At 48.7% G+C, this 16,410-nt stretch overlaps 1 protein-coding gene and 1 long non-coding RNA gene across 2 annotated transcripts in view; one reads left to right on the top strand and one right to left on the bottom strand.

Annotated features, from left to right (window-relative positions):
• LOC115606862 overlaps positions 1-12,971 on the bottom strand; it is a 28,965-nt gene extending 15,994 nt beyond the window's left edge. Inside the window, exon 1 of the long non-coding RNA XR_003991032.1 lies at positions 12,838-12,971. This is a non-coding gene — a long non-coding RNA (uncharacterized LOC115606862). The remainder of the gene's footprint in view (positions 1-12,837) is intronic.
• Positions 12,428-16,410, top strand: part of TMEM86A (transmembrane protein 86A) — a 30,145-nt gene continuing 26,162 nt past the window's right edge. The window contains exon 1 of the mRNA XM_030483433.1: positions 12,428-12,763. Coding sequence (XP_030339293.1) covers positions 12,743-12,763 — 21 coding nt within the window. The 5' untranslated portion in view covers positions 12,428-12,742. The remainder of the gene's footprint in view (positions 12,764-16,410) is intronic.

Genomic DNA, 16,410 nt, shown 5'->3' with positions numbered 1-16,410 from the left:
ACCACAAAGACTGCATGCGTGCATGTCCGTCTGCATTTGCTTGTTGAAAACTGCCACCATGTAGTTCTGGCTGGAGGAGCCTGGAGCCACCATGCTGGGAGCAGAAGTTCCCAGGCTGGAGCGCAGCGTGACCAGCAATGCTGAACTGCACTGCTGGCAACGTGCCCAGGGCCGGACAGCATGCCCAGCAACAGACAAAGCCCTAAGGGACAGAAAGCAAAACAAACCAAAAATAAATGCAAGCAGAAGGGGCCTGCAAAGGCTCCCTTACATGGGTTTATAGCTGCTGGCTCATGCCTTAGGTCCAAGGGCTCCTAGGAGTACCTGGGGCTCAGAAAGCCCCTTCCGCCACTGACTTTGTCCTCTCCAGCAGTCCCTGACTGCATCATACAGGTTCCCACCCGCCCTGGAGATGGTGTGTTGCCCTTAGATAAGGGCCAGCCTTCAAAATTTGTGCTGGGAATCGCCCTTGTGCTCTGAAGCAAGGTCTGCACCATAATTCTGCAGGAGCAGGTGCCTCATTGCAGTGGCACCTTCCCACATGGACTCACGATTCTCCCCAGGCTTCTTGCAGGGTATTTGCAGAGCCGTGGGCTCCATGGCAAGATGCTAACACAGCAAGCGGGAAGGGGTGGTGGAAAGGCTTGAGAGGTCCAAGCAATCCAGCATGGCCACATGATAGTTGAGCAGCATTAAGTTTGTTGGAAAAAACAAGCCCAGCTGCTACTTCTACTGGTTTTACTGGGTCGGTACTGTATGGGGCTGTGACATTTCTATTCCCCCACTTCTTTGTCCTAAACATGAATTTATTGTTTCAGGATGTGATGAGAGAGTGGGGTTTGGGTGCGGAAATTTCAGAGGGAGAAAGAAATACTGTGCCTTGTCTTTCCAGCTCTTCATAATTACTTGGTTTTCTGGGTCTTCCCTAGGGGAGTCTTCACTTCCTTCTGACAATTGTATATTGAAATGAATCACTCTGATTCACATCCTGGCCCCTGGCACCTTCTAATTAGGTGTCTGTAAGGGCCGCAAGTGGGGTATTGCCCTATGAAGGGCTTCCTGAACTCATCCCAGAAAGGTAGTTATGTGAGGATTTCCTCTAGTGCCAAAGTTCACTCAAAAACCTCTCTCCCTCCTTTCTCCACCTCAGGCTGCTCATTGCCCCCTCCTGGGCTTCTCCAGGCCTCAGTTTTTAGTTTTTAATTCAGCAGAGAGCCACAGAGAGTTACACGGGCACAATGATGAAATCAAGGAAAGGAGCAGGAATGGCATGGACTGAAGTGCCTGTTGTCACTGAGCAAAGGGCTTTTATGTTCTAGCAATACCTCAAGGGCTGAAAATACAGGCTGCAAGTGCTTTGTGATTCCCAGGTGACAGTGTTAGTGTCAAGATTCAGCTGTGATTCTCTAATGCTGGGCAGTGGCCATATTGACCACAAAAAAGAGGGCTGTGCCACCATGTGGGACCAGCACCCACATGCAGGTCTCTTGTGTGATTTTTGCAGTGAGGCCTAAAATGCTGGGTTTCTTTTCTCATGGCTGGGTCACTGTAGCCAAGCATGACCTATCCAGAGCATTATGGCGGCAGCTAAGTCTGAACCGCAGGCTCCGAGACAAAGCCATTTTCAATAAGGCCCTTTTTATAGCCCCCACACAGAAAGAAACCCCCTCTTGGTTACCCCCCATCCCTGCTGGGTTCGAATTAGACTGTAAAAGGCCAGGCAGTCAGGTGTGCTGAGCACATACACAGGGGAAAGCCCCCCCATACTGTTATCCTGTTCCTTCAATAACTGCACAGTAGTGTTTGCTCCCATATCTCAGCTTTGCAAAGACTGTAGAAAACAAAGCAATTTAAAGAAACATCTCCTGAAGTTGTTTAACACTCTCAGATGAACCTGCGTGAGCTGTACACTATTTTATTGCATGCCCTGTGGCTGTCCCTGCTGGGCCATGTAATGGCAGGAAGGACAGACAGTGTGTTACTTTGACAGTGGTGTTGGTTCCTCTCAAGCTATTCTGGGGGTCTTTCCTGCTGACTTAACAGCTCTCATGGTTTTTGCCCATATATGTGGAAAAATGAGCTGCTAATTCATCTGTGGCTCTCTCACAAAGGGGAACCTGCATTTGGGTTTTGAGGAGGCAGGCCAGCCTCCAGGAGCCTTCTCCTGTTCCCAGGGGAACCCCAGAGCCAGGGAGGGAGACAAAGCACAAATTTTGGTTTCAATTCACTTTTTTTAAACTAGTCCCTTTTCAAAAAACAGTTTCCATAGTGACAGTGAACTGTGGCACCATTGTGAAGGTCCAAAAAGCCACAGTTGGGTATTAGCCAGAAACTGAGCAGCGCGGCCAGCTCCAGAGCAGCTGCCCCCAGCCCCTGCTGTGTTCACAGTGGGACTCTGCTTCAAACGCCTTCCCTGCCCACCAGCCACACTTTTAGCTGCCTGTGGGCTGTACCCCTAAGCACTACAATTTTGCTTAATCACAGGTGAAACGATGTGTTGATTCCAAAAAAAGGAATATGCTTTGGCTGGGCTAGCTGTGTTCAAGATTAGTTCGTAAAAGGGAAAAGAAAGTTTTGAAGACAGGTTTCAACCATTGTTTCCTGATGCAGACTGGTGTGAAAAATATAGAGTGTGCTCATGATCATCCAGCGAGTCAGTAAAGGAGCCCAACTGAAAGCCCAGGTTCCATTTAATTCTCATTTACTAGTACACGCTGCCTCCCACCTTCCCTCTTGCTATCTGTCATATGGTGTACTTCCACCCATACGTGTAATCCAGACCTCCCAAAAGGAGCTCAGAAATCTCACACAATCATATTATTTTTCTGGTCCTCGCCATAACACATAAGAAGCATGCCAGAGTGGCTCAGAACATCCACTAGGTTCTGCTCAATACCAGGTGGTGGAGATTTGCAAGTGATGGACACCACCACTTACTCAAAGTGTGAGTTTGCCCTCATCCTTCATTATCTGCTGGATGATGTTGTAGTCTGTAGGATGCAAAAAGAAATACAACACAGCACACTTACAGGTCATCTCAGCTAAAATTACAGGCACGTGTCAAGTGTTCATGTTACTTGTAGTTTGTAGGTAATGTGCATTATGTGTGTGTAAGAGGGAAAGTGTGGTTATGCTATTTGTACAGACCTCATGAACCCTTTCAGTAGGTTTGGCATTTACGTTGTTCCTCAGGAATACCTGAGGCCATGTATTACCTCGTTGATGTCAACGAGGGTCTCTGTGTCCTGTGGTGCCGTTTGGTGTGCATACTGCTTTTCAGCAGGCCCGGCCAACCAGAAGGAGATAAGGACACCTGCCCGAGGGGTACAGGGATGTAATGGCCCCAACACGTACTGCCGCGCATGCAGCGGTTTCAAAACAGAAGGGAGCTGCCGCCTGAAGCTGGTCATGGCTTTTCTGGCACCGAAGGCAGGCCGCCAGCGCAACTCAAAGTGCACACCGGCCACCTCTTCCAGCCCCGCTCAAGCGCTATCCCTTTCAGTTTTACCATAAACTAACATTTTTCTTAAATATTTTACATTCATTGTTCCCTTCCTACTTCTTCTCTTTTCTGCCCGCATATCCGTGCAACACTTTCAGAGCTGAGATCACACGCAAGAAAACAGGGGGTCAGACTGGCAACAACCGTAATTTTTGTCAGAGAAGAATGTTTGGCATGTTGTTTCTTGCTAAGCCACTGAAATGGAATATCCAAACAAAAAGTTGTCCTTCTGGTGCAAGATTTTAACCCAAATGAAAAAGGCCATGTTCTACAGGAAAGAAAGCATAAAGAGAGCCATATTCAGACCAGTTCTTACAGCAGTATTTCTAATGCAGGGGCAGATGTACTGCGCCAGTCTAAGGGTTTAACTATCCTGAGACTGACAGCAGCTAACTGCTGCGGAACCCAGAAGAGGCCAAGAAGCTAGACATACTCGCTTTGTATGTTCCCAGCCTCCAGTAAACAGCAGTGCAGAGATTTAATGAGAGAGAGGGGAAACTATGTATATATTGCCAGGACAAGCCGAATAAAGTAGGAACTGCTGCTTGAAAATGTATGTCTTGAAAATGAATCATTAGGATTCAATAAAACTCAAGAAGTGCACCACTCTTACTGTCTTATGGTTGTGAGTGAAGACACCATCTTAGGGAGGTTTTTCCTGCAAGAGATGAAACTTTCCCTTGCTTCTTTGAGACCTTCAAGCGACCCCACTGAATTGTTAAAATTCCATTAGAAAGTGGCTGCTGGGAACATGTGCAATAAATAGCTGCTAAGATCAATGGGAGTCTTGCTGATTTAAAATCAATGTATTGCTTGCTGACAGTGCTGGCAGTGTTTTCCTTTGGGAAATGTAACAGTGATTGTCTTTAAATAAACGTAGTGGTAAAAAACTTTATCTGAACTCATTAGTGGCTCAGACTTATTTTAGAGTAGTTCAGAAAATGCCTGTTGCCCACAGACAAGGCTTGGAAGTCACAACTGACTTTGGGTACTGCAATTTATAGTGGGTCACTGGAAGATGCTGGATAACAGAGCAGGTACTTCAGGTAGCTAGACCATCCACCGAAAGCCACCAGTGGCCTTTGAAAACCTGAGATGAACAACATCAGGTTACTATGGGTCTAATGACCACGACTGGTCTTTTCCAGGCCACTTCCTTGCTCCCCTGCCAGCTTCTGGCTGGCCCTCATCCCCTGTGACACCATGCGTTCATGATGGGTGTAAGCCCACCAAAACCTGAAATGCTACCAAAAATTGGTCTTACCCACCAGCCACCGGCACTTAGCGGATCCTCTCCCTCTTCTTCCTCAAAGAGCCTTGGGTGACATGGTACAGTGTGAGGTGTCCCTGCCCATGACAGCGGGTTGGAACTAGATGATCTTAAGGACCTTTCCAACCCAAACCATTCTATGATTCTATCATGAGTACAGTTTTTCTGCTGGATGCTCAGCTCGACTGCTCTAATGAAAATCAACATTAAAGCATTTGCCCTACCTATATTCTGTTTTGTAATCTAACTATTTAATTGTGTCATGTTGTTTCCCTACAAATAATCTCTTGATGTTTCCCAGGACTAGCCTTCACCTCTTTTTTTTTTTTGTGCATGTTGTAACTCTCCAGCTATAAATCACCTCCTGGTTGTAGAGAAGTATATCACTAATCACATGTGAATCGATCACTAGATAAATCAGAGCTCTTTTTGGTGGGTTTCTAACCTGGGAAATGGGGCACCTGAGTAAGGAATAGAAATTGTAACCACATCAGAATTTTTATTTGAGGTAGACTGTTCTGGATTTTTAACTTTGTTTAAGAGCTTCTGTTGAACCCTTCTCAATTGCTTTTAACTTCTTACATGTTACAAGCAATAGCTTTAAAGAGGTAATAAAAAGATATAAAATAGTTTGTTGGTAACAAACGGGAGGAGTTGGAACCTACTGTGCAGCTAGAAAGCTATGATCTAATTGCTGTCAATTGCTGTCACTGGAACGTGGTGGGACCAGTCACAAAACTGGAGCTCTGCAGTCGATGGCTATAAACTGTTCAGAATGGACAGGCAAGGATGGAGAGGCAGGGGGTTGCCCTCCATGTAAAAAAATGGGTTGATTGCACAGAACTGTCCTTGAAACACAGCGATGAACGGGTTGACAGTTTATGAGTAAAACTTAGGGGCCAAGCCGACAGAGGAAACCTTGTGGGTGGTGTTCACTGCGAGCCACCCGAGCAGGGGAGCCTGCTGACAAAGCGTTCTTACTTCAACTACAAGAAACATTGCACTCATATGCCCTCATCCTGCTGGGGCATGCCAGTCACCCTGGTGTCTCCTGGAAAAGCAGCACAGCAAGCTATGAGAGACCCAGGAGACTCTTGTAGTGCATTGAGGATAATTTCTTAATTCAGGTGATAGACAGCCTGACCGGAGGAGGAACATTATTAGACCTGTTGCTTACCAACACAGATGAACTGATTACAGATTACAAGATGGGTGGCAGCCTGGGCTGTAGTGTTCACACAGAGGTAAAATTCACAATCTTGAGGGTTATGGGCCAAATGAAGAGTAGAATCGGGACCCCGAATTTTAGGAGAGCAAACTTACGTTTTTTTATGGAATTAGTGGATGGGAAATAGCCCTCAGGGACAAAGGAGCTGAACAGAGCTGGCAGTTCTTTAAGGGCATTTTTCTTAGGGTGCAAGAGCTCTTAATTCCCATATGTAAGAAATCAGGAAAGGAAGATAGGAGACCAGCATGGCAGACTAAGGACCTCCCCGTCAAACCGAAGTGTAAGAAAGCAAGGCACAGGCAGTGGAACCAAGGACATATATCCTTGGAAGAACACAATGTCTCAGTTTTCAATGGTAATCTCTCTTCTCACATCTCTCAAACCCTTGAACCTCAAGGCAGGAACTGAGTGAATGAAGTCTGTTCCATCATAAGTGAAGATCAGCTTGAGGAATGTGACCCTAAATAAGTCTGTGGGACCCAATAAGATGCACCATAGAGTTCCAAGGGAACTGGCTGATGTCATTGCCAAGCCACTCTCCATCATATCTGAAAAGTCATGGCATTCAAACAAAGTCCCCTGCAAGTGGAAAAAGGGAACATTTTACCCATTAAAAAAAGGGTAAAAGGAGAATCCTCGGAACTACTGACCAGCCAGCATCATCTCTGTGCCCAGGTAAGGTCATGGAACAGATCCTCCTGGAAAATATGTTGAAACATATGGAAGATAGGGAGATAATTAGGGATAGCCAACATGCCTTCACCAAGAGCAAATTGTGCCTGACTAACCTAGCGGCCTTCTACAATGGAGTGACTACATCAGTGGACAAAGGAAGGTCTATGTCCTCTGGCTATGGATGTCATCTATCATGACTTCTGTAAGGCCTTTGACATGGCCCCCATAACATCCCTCTCTCTAAACTAGAGATATATGGATTTGATGGACTGGTGGATGAGGAATCGGCTGGATGGTCACATCCAGAGAGTAGTGGTCAATAATTCAGTGTCTGGGTGGAGATCAGTGATATGTAGTGTCCTTCAGGGGTTGGTATTGGGACCAGTAATATCTTCATCAACAATTGACTGTACCCTCAGCACATTTGCAGACAACATCAAGCCGAGTGGTGTGGTTCACACACCTGAGGCATGGGATGCCATCCAGAGGGACCTGGACAAGCTCTGAATCTTGTGAAGTTCAACAAAGCCAAGAGCAAGGTCCTGCACCTGGGTTGGGGCAACTCCTGGTATCAAGACAGACTGGGAGATGAAGGGATTGAGGAAAGCTGGGCATGACCTGACAATGTGCACTTGCAGCCCAGAAAGCCAAACATATGCTGGGCTGCATCATAAGCGTGACCAGCAGGTTGAGGAAGGTGATTCTGCCCCTTTACTCCATTCTCGTGAGACCCCACCTGGAGTACTGCAGCCAGTTCTGGAGTTCTCAGTACAAGAAAGACACGGAGGTCTGGGAGCAGGTCCAGAAGAGGGACGCAAAAACGGCCAGAGGGCTGGAACAACTCTGCTGTGAACAAAGGCTGAGAGAGTTGGAGCTGTTCAGCCTGGAGAAGAGAAGGCTCCGGGAAGACCTTATTGTAACTTACAAGAAAGATAGGGCCAGACTTTTTAGTAGGGCCTATAGCAATAGGCCAGGTGTAATGGTTTTAAACTGAAAGAGGGTAGGTTTAAACTAAATATAATGAAGAAATGTTTTATGATGAAGGTGGTTAAACATCGGAGCAGGTTGCCCAAAGAGGTGATAGATGCCCCACCCCTGGTTCGAGATCAGGTTGGACAGGAATCTGAACAACCTGCTCTAGTTGGAGATGTCCCTGCTTACTGCAGGGGGCTTAGACTGATGGTCCCTTCTAACCCAAACCATTCTTTGGTTCTATAAACTGTAAACATTTTAGATTTCATTATTTACTTCTATGCTGTAGAATACAGAATTTTAAAATGGAGAATATTTTTCCTTCCTTATTAATCTTTATAAGATTTTAATGTGCTTGTTTTGATGGCTATTAGGATATAAACTAATCACAAACAAGAAATGTCCTGTAATGGACCTGCACTCTGGATCCTGCTTAGCTATACAGATGCTCATCTCTAGAAATATTAACTTTTCCATATATGTGTACAGACACACATACACACAGCATTTATTAAGCCCAAACACAAAAGTGACTTTATGCCTGGGAAGAAAACTTTCAAAACCAAAGCCTATAAATAGATGATGTGTTGTCTTTCTGGCTCAGTAAATAGCCTGAGAAATTAGTCTCAGGAGGCGTGAATTTGCTGTGTCCCCCCTTTATTTCACAGAGACATTAATTCTGCAACCTAAATTTAATACTTTATGTTTATTATCATTATGGGAATTGCCATCATGAAGGAGGCAAAGGCACTTTCTGAATTTCTTTAGGCATCAGGAAATAAATCAGTATAGAGAGGAAACATACTCATGTGCAGGGGGAACAAACACGAGATTACTTGACATGAGAAGTTTCAGGAACTAGCACAGTGTCCAGTATGCGAACCACAAATGGGCCTAACTAGAGCTGGATAAGACAAAACAGAAAGGCACATTGGATGTATCCTGCAGTGGCTGACAGGGACACTGCCATCCCAGGATCTGGGTGCACTGTGCTCTGAGCAGCCAGCAAGGAGGTGACTCAGGAACATCTTACATTTGGGTCAGTCTCAAATAAAACTTTTCCAGCACTTAACGACACACTTGTGTCTGGCTCCTCAGTAGTTTAATTCCAGGCACTTTTGTATTAATAGTAAATCCAAAAGTGCAAAACCAAGCATGTGCTCCACAGCCCGTTGGCAAAGCCTGTTCCAGCAGATGGGACCTGCCTCGTTCCAGAGGCACCTGAACATCAGAAATGTTTTGCTGCTCTCCCAGCCATTGCTGGAGGTAGGACAACCTCCCTGAATATGAAACAGCTAGAAAACAGAGAGCTTTACAGTGGTCCCAACATGTTCCTATAAACACACATATATTTTATGTCATGCAAATATCCACAGACCCTTCACTGCAAAGGCAATCACTTTTTGGACAAGTCTGTCTTTTTTGGATGTGTTTGAACTGCGTTTAACAACACGAGGTTCTGATCCTTCCTGACACAGTGGGCTTGGGTGGGGGTCCCAGCTAAGGACTGGTGGGGTCCATGGGCTGACATTACTCCATCAGGAGAATAAAACAGCCATGGAGCTACTGCACTAGATTGAACAACATGGGATCCTTCAGGAAAAAAAAATGGCAGTGGAGCAGCCTTGCTGAAGATGGGACTTCTCTTGCTTTCTTTTTTTTCCCCCTGCACCCCACAAACATGGCCCAGCAGAAGCATTTTCAAGCACAAACATGCACAGAAATAATTAATGCACTGTTTTGCTATACCCAACCCCCATAAATTTATGCTCAAGTAATTACTGCTCTGTTTGCCTACTGATAGCAAGTTAAAAATACCACACACCCCAAATTAGAACTATTTTCTATTTTTTGTTAAATTCCTGCAGTTGATACAGAACAATATGTTGTGATGAGCCACCTGAGATCTCTCTTGCCTGCACTAGTCAGGAGACTGCAACACCACTAGCAAAAAAAACCAACCAAAAGTGTGGCATGCACAGACCAAGACAAATTTGGCTGCGTTATGAAGCCATCGATGCTGTATTCTCTTTGTTTGCCTTGTCTATTGCTTGGAGTTTGTACAGTGGGAATGGATTTGTGCCAGGACCTGGACTATATGAGCTTGGATTTAGATGAACTGTAAAATATTCCTGCTTTATCCAAATTCCTAATTTATACTCCCAGGTGTCACTCACTTACAAGGAATTACTTATCCTTCATACAGCACTTGTTTTGATAGTGGGAAAATGGACATATCCCATGAATAACCTTGTGAGTCACATGAAATGAAATCTAGTATTAAATAAACAACAACAATTTTCAGCTTGTATTCAGCTTGCGAAATCTTTGTCATAGGAGCCATCTCCTTATTACATGCAAATACCCTGTTTACTATAAGGACTTCTGAATCTCTATTTTAAAAAGGTTTGTGGAAGGAACTGTCTGGAAATCACAAATGGTCAACTCCCTGCCAAGCAAAACTGTTGAGACTGAGTTCCCCAGTGCCTGTTTGAGATGGAAAAGTCAGGACATGCACACAGTTTCACTTCTGGTAGGTTTCTTTGAACTAATAACATAGCATGAAAACCCACCCCAGTGTTAACATATTTTGAATGCTTGCATGAATGACACAGAGAAATACCTCATTTGTGAGACCAGGGGAAGCTTCAGCTGGTAACCAGGGAAGACAGATTCTGCCTTAGAAAAAAAGAGCAAGTGCAAAGCTGCATCCATCCTAAAATCATCGCCCACTTCTGGAGCAGCACAGACATTACCTGAATGCAAACACGCCCCTACCCTTTGCACTGCCTGGCTAGTCTCTTAAATAAAGGGCAGAATAAGCAGAGGAAGAGTTTGGCTAAGGACCAAGGAGCAGGTTTTGGGTTTGGGGTTTTTTTTAGGTATTTAAATGCCAAGACATAATCCAGCTCCCAGAAGGATTTTCAAAAGCAGTTAGGAACCCAAATTCTGAGAGTCCATTGGTCCTTCTGAAAACCCTGTATGGTATCAAATTAACTGCATCCTTGGACATCCAAATACCCCTGTTTCTTTCTGCTGCTTCTGCTAGTGACCGTCCACCTTGACTTCAGCAGGGCAAAGTCTCTGTTGTGAAAAGCTGTGAAATCTCTTCCCACTCTGTAGTTCACCTAGCTCCCTCCTGAAAGGGAAAGCTTACCCTTCTCTTCTTGCTTAAGGAAAGTGTTACTGCCTATGAACTGAACTGAAACTGTAAGAACAGCACTCAACCCCCCCGCTGTGGCCACGCGGGTCTTTTCTGTACAGAGAACAGTTTGCTTTGATCTGATTCAGGTTTACTTGCCACAGATTTCACTGAATGTCTCTCTAACCTAATAGCGCAGATCTGTAGTTTCTTTTGTTTGGGTAGAAATCCTCTCAGATTGGTAAATGAGGCACAGGCTCCAGTGTCCACCCCAGTTCCATCGGATGGTGATGGGCCAAATGCTGCTCTCTATTTACACATCTCTATTGATACAAACCAGGGTGCCCCTGTGGGTCTCGGGACAGTTGTTTGTATACATTCTGTCCTTGGAAATAGGACACCGATGTACTGCACAGAGAGTGCAAAGAGTTGCACAGCTTTTATTACTTTTTTTTTTTCACTTTATAGAAGAAAATGTTCCCTTGATGTGACAAATACTGAGCATGACTTTTGCTCAGTCTGCAAATAGCAGATTACTTAATCATCTGCTATTAAAGTACCTGTTTGCTTTGTTATGAAGTGAAACTTTTGATCAAGATCATATTACATGTAAAGCAGCTTCCTGCATCCGTAAATATTAATCCTCAAGTACAAACAGACTAGTACAGGTAGTCCTAGGGTCACTTCAATAAGCCTGAGCTTCTGCGTCCCACTCTCTAGTACCCCACATTACATGTTCCTCACCCTGTCTTTGTGCCAACACTAACGTTTTCTCAGCCTCTGGATGACCTTGGCAGGAGGATGGGGATGGGGAGGTGAGCTGGGAGGGACCCGCTCCTGGGGGGACACAGGGACCATCACCAGCTACTGGGAGCAAGGAGAGGGCAGGAAAACATGGCCAGCTCTGAGGGGAAAGGGTCTGCCAAGCACTTGCGGGTCTTAGGATGGACGCAATGGGAAGGAGGCAACTGTGAACTGAGAGAAGCCCCTAGAAAAGGAAAAATGGGGAAATGGTGGGTGGTGAGAAGGAAAGGTGGAGCAGAAAGCGTCGAAGGCGGCAGGGGTCTGTGCAAGGAATGAGGTTGTGAAAGGAATGGGCAGGAGCAGAAGAGCAGAAGGCAGGAAGCCACAGGAAGGTAAGGGAGGAGAACGGCTGGTGCTGGGGGTGTGCAGGCACAGGCAGGAGTGCCGGAGGAGGACATCGAGACTGGAAGGACGTGAGACAGCCCGAGGGGTATGGGGTGTCCAACCCTGCCCCTTGCCTGGTCTTGCCGGCACCGGCAGCTCTCGGCGGGCCTGCCCTGCCCGCGATGGCCTCGAGTCTCCGAGGCGCTGCCGTCGCACGGCATTAACCGACGGGCGGATGGCACGCGCGGCCGCTGGCACCCCTCGGCACGCGGGGAAGGAAGCCGTCTTGCCAAACGGGCGGGCGCTTTCCTCGGCCAGGAGCGAGCGGCCAGAGCAGGGAGGTGCAATGCATAAGGCAGCGCCTGGTGCTGCGGAGGAGGCCGCCGCGCTTCCCCCGTGGCCCAGCTCCCAGGGGCTGTCGCAACCCCGCCCCCTCCCTCCGGCACGCCACAGGCCGCGTCCGCGCTGCGGCCGCCTCCGGGGCGGGGCGGGGCAGGGCGGGGCCGCGGCGCAGGACGCGGCCACTGCCGGCTGCCCGGCGGGCTCCGCGCCAGAGGGTGGACGGTGCCACTGACGCGGCGGCCGGGGGCCGAGCGAGCCGCGCGCCCGCCCGGCAGCGGGCCCGGGGCGGGGCCGGGCCGCCCCCTCGCGCTCCCCTCAGCGCATTCGCCGCGGGGGCCCCCTCTCCGGTGACGTCACAGCTGTCTAAAAAAGCGCCCTGGCGGGCGGCAGCGGGCACCGGCACCGCCGCGGGCACCGGCACCACCGCGGGCGGCAGCACCGCGACCAGCACCACCACCACCATCACCACCGCGCCCCGCCGCCATGGTGTCCCCCGTCACCGTGGTGAGTGCGCCCTGTCCCATGGCCTCCCCGGGTGGTATCCTCTCGCCTCCCCTCTCCTCGCCGCTGTCACCTACCCGGTCCCCGTCCCCGCGGCGCTGCCCCCCCAGGGCGGTAGGTGCTCCGCTCCGGGCTCCCGCCGCCGCGCCCCGGCTGTCAGGCAGCGGCCGTTGGCAGACGCCCCCTCCCCTGCGCCCCCCGCCCCCTGCGCGCTCGCGCGGCCGTCGCCGCGCGCCGGCAGCTGTTGCTCCAGCGGTGTGCCTCCCCGCCTGCGGCCCGCCCGCTCCTCCCGACATCTGTGTGCGAACAAAACCGTAACTCGCCTGCCACACACAGAACCCCTCTGGGCTCGCCCCGCGGCAGCGCCAGGAAGCATCCTCCTGCCCCGCGGCCTCCCCGCCCCACAGGCACCTCCGCCGCGCCATCCCGAGATGGCTTTGCTCTTCAGGTGACGGCTTGGGCCGAGGCTCGTGCCGGCCACCGCGCTGGGCAGACCTTTCCACAGGCTGCGTGACCTCCCACCGAGACCTTGCCGCCCCAGACAACCCAGTCTGGCGCTTCCAGCATCTAATGACATGAGACAGGTATGGTGTCACCTGCCTGTCTCATGGGGGAGTCACGATGCTTGATTAATGTAACCAGCAATAAAGTAGCGACTTGCCGCTGTCCTGTCGGTAGGTGACGTGTGTAGGAGCGCAGCTGGATTGATGGAGCAAAGCTGGTAACTGAGGTAGCTGTGGCTCCTGCCAGCAACGGCAGGTCCTGGCCCTGCAGGTGAAGGTGTGGAGGGGTGTTCCAGCGCTGAAAGAAGAGAAAGTACTTTCAGTGAGAATGGCAAAGAAGCTGTGCTGTCAGGCATGCTGCTTTGCGTGTTCCTCTTTTAGAGAGCGAGGGATTTGTCTGAGTATCCCAGCAGACTAACTAAGGAGAGCTAACTGTTGGTGGGAAAGTTGCCTGGTGCTTTGCTGCAGCACTGAACACCTACTGCTGGATCCGTTGTCATCCTGTTTGGAAATATTTTGGTTAATGGCCAGTCCATTGCGTTCTCCCTTGCAGGTAGAAATCCTGTCCTTTCCCTGTTCCCAACTCACAAAGGCAGGGTTCAGAACTTTTAAATTGCTTTGCCAGCTCTGCACAGCAGCTGGTATTGTCTGATACTTCAGATGAATTTTCCCCCAGTTATTAACATGTACCTGGTAAGTTCATCAGCAGCCTGGGGGTGACTTTTTATCTTTAGAGACAGAGGGAAGTAGCTTGCAGATTATACCACTGTAGTGCCAAACTTCTTTTTGTGTGTATGTGTGCTTTTCAAAAGTAACTAAAGAGGTTTTGGTATTTTTATGTTTCTGTGCCATAAGATAAATTCAACCGTAAGTAACGCTTTCGGTTACAGTGAATTGCATACATGTATGTTGGAACTAAAATCTTGTGCTGGGACAATACTGGAATGGCTCAAAACGTGGCAGGATTTGTTCCATAATGCACAGGAGGCAGTACTTGGCTGTTAAGGCTAGCGAATCAGGGTGGTCTTGCAGAGTATATTTGAACCGAGCTTTGAGAGGTGGCAAGGACTAAAGCATGAGTGTGTATTGGGGAGGGTGTACATCCTACAGACCAGAAGGTTTGCCTACACCAGAAATTACAACTTAGGAAGGTAACTTCAGAAGGAAAATAAAAAAACCCTGCTTTCTTCATTTGCCCTTTTGGCATGTAACAAAGCACATTTCTGCTCTGGTTTCATCCCTGACATACTGACCCTTTGCTTCAGCAAAGGCAACTAATGCAGGTGTGAAGCTCTGGAGAGCTGGAGGGACGATAAGACTGGCAGCTATGATCAGACCAGAGCTGCAGCTGTTTACCATGGCTGTAGAGGTCGGAGGAGAGGATAACTGATCCTCCAAAGAGCTCATAAAGAAAGAGCTGCAAGCCTTCAGTCTGTTAAGGAGCAGTTCTTTGCACATCACCTTCAGTGTGTTCTCACATCGCTGTTCCTCCGAAGGAGCGCACTGTGCTGCTCTGGCACCGGCTGTGCTGTGCTCTGCCAAGGGCAGGCTGAAACGGTGTCGTGCAGCAGCGTGCACTGCCCGGGAGCACGGTGCAGCCTGTGCACAGCTGCCAGCTGGAGCTGCGCAGGCGGTGAGATGCAGGGTCACTTGCTGAAGGGAACAGCACTGAGTCTGGCTGCAGCTAGGTGCTACCCTCAGGGCCCAGGCCTTACCTCTGTACCAAGGTGCCTTTTGCTGCAGGCAAAGACCAGGTGTTTGGAGCCAGCATGGCTATCGCTGGTATGACACATGGCGGGGATGCTCTCTTTGGGGGCACCACCTGAGGCATAACCAAATTAGCCAGAGGAATTGATTTGTCTACAGTGTATGTCCTCTCCCAGTACACTGCAGCATCCGCCTCAGTGGGGAGGACACTAGAAGAGCACAGCTGAGAGTGACACGATTTTGCTTCCTCTTTTCAAAGCAATGGGCTTTGTACATAACTGCAACAGATGGCCCTGACTACTTACATGCAACCTAGTCTCCTCTGTGTCCCCCCCTTTCCTCTTTAGGACATTCTTGTAGTTAGAGTCAGAAACTGTGAGCTCCAGGGCTGCTGTACAACTGACAGCTGGAAAAAGGCACACAAGGAGGCACGGGTTATGAAGAGGAAGCTAGGAAGAGATCATGGCTAGGTCTGCTTGTTTGTGCTGGCTGCCAGGCGTGCATCATGGCCTGGAGGGTTTGGCATGTCTGCCCCATGCACAAGGAGAGACCTCGTCGTCGTGCAGAGCTAGCTAAGCTGCTGTCTGTGATGCTGCACAATTCAGATGTGCTGTGCAGGGAGCATGCCCACAGATAAACAAGTCTGGGGCCAAAATACCTTTTAACATATTGTGCCAGGTCCTCAGCTGGGATAAAGCTTTGGGGTCCTGCTGATGCCAGAGTCTAGATTTGCATGGTGCTGGGCTGTGGCAGAGAAGATGCATTCGCCTGCCAGCCCTGTTCCAGCTGGTGAGCAATGCTCACTCTGGTTGGAAGTCACCTTGGAGGGAAGCTTTCAGTGTTTACTCTGCTAGGCAAGCAGGAGCATCCTGCTTACAAGTTATTCTTCTTGATACTGCTTTGATTAAGAGCTGTTTTTTCTGCATAAAGCCGTGAATGCTGGCAGCCTGCAGTTGGAAAGCAGTACTAATAAATGGTGCATTTGTTTCATGGATATGTGAGATGCAAAGAAGTCCAGCAGGTCAAGGAAGGTGATTCTGCCCTTCTGTTCTGCGAGACCCTGCCTGCAGTACTGCATCTAGCTCTGGAGTCCTCAGTACAGGAAAGATACGGGCCTGTTGGAGAGGGTCCAGAGAAGGGCCACAGAAATGATCAGAGCGATGGAGCACCTCTCCTATGAGGAAAGGCTGAGAGAGTTGGCATTGTTCAGCCTGGATAAGAGAAGGCTCTGGAGAGATCTTACTGCAGCCTTTCAGTTCTTAAAAGGGACCTATAAGAAAGATGGGGATGGACTTTTTAGCAGGGCCTGTTGTGACAGGAGGAGGGGCAGTGGTTTTAAACTAAAAGAGAGGAGATTCAGGGTGGATGTGAAGAGAGAATTCTTTACGATGAGGGTAGTAAAATAGTGGCACAGGTTGCCCAGGTGGTAGATGCATCATC

The sequence above is a fragment of the Strigops habroptila genome, chromosome 4, assembly GCF_004027225.2.
Source record: "Strigops habroptila isolate Jane chromosome 4, bStrHab1.2.pri, whole genome shotgun sequence".
In the NCBI taxonomy this organism is placed as follows: domain Eukaryota; kingdom Metazoa; phylum Chordata; class Aves; order Psittaciformes; family Psittacidae; genus Strigops; species Strigops habroptila.
The sequence above is the reverse complement of the archived record's forward strand: the minus strand, read 5'-3'. Positions and strand labels throughout refer to the sequence as shown.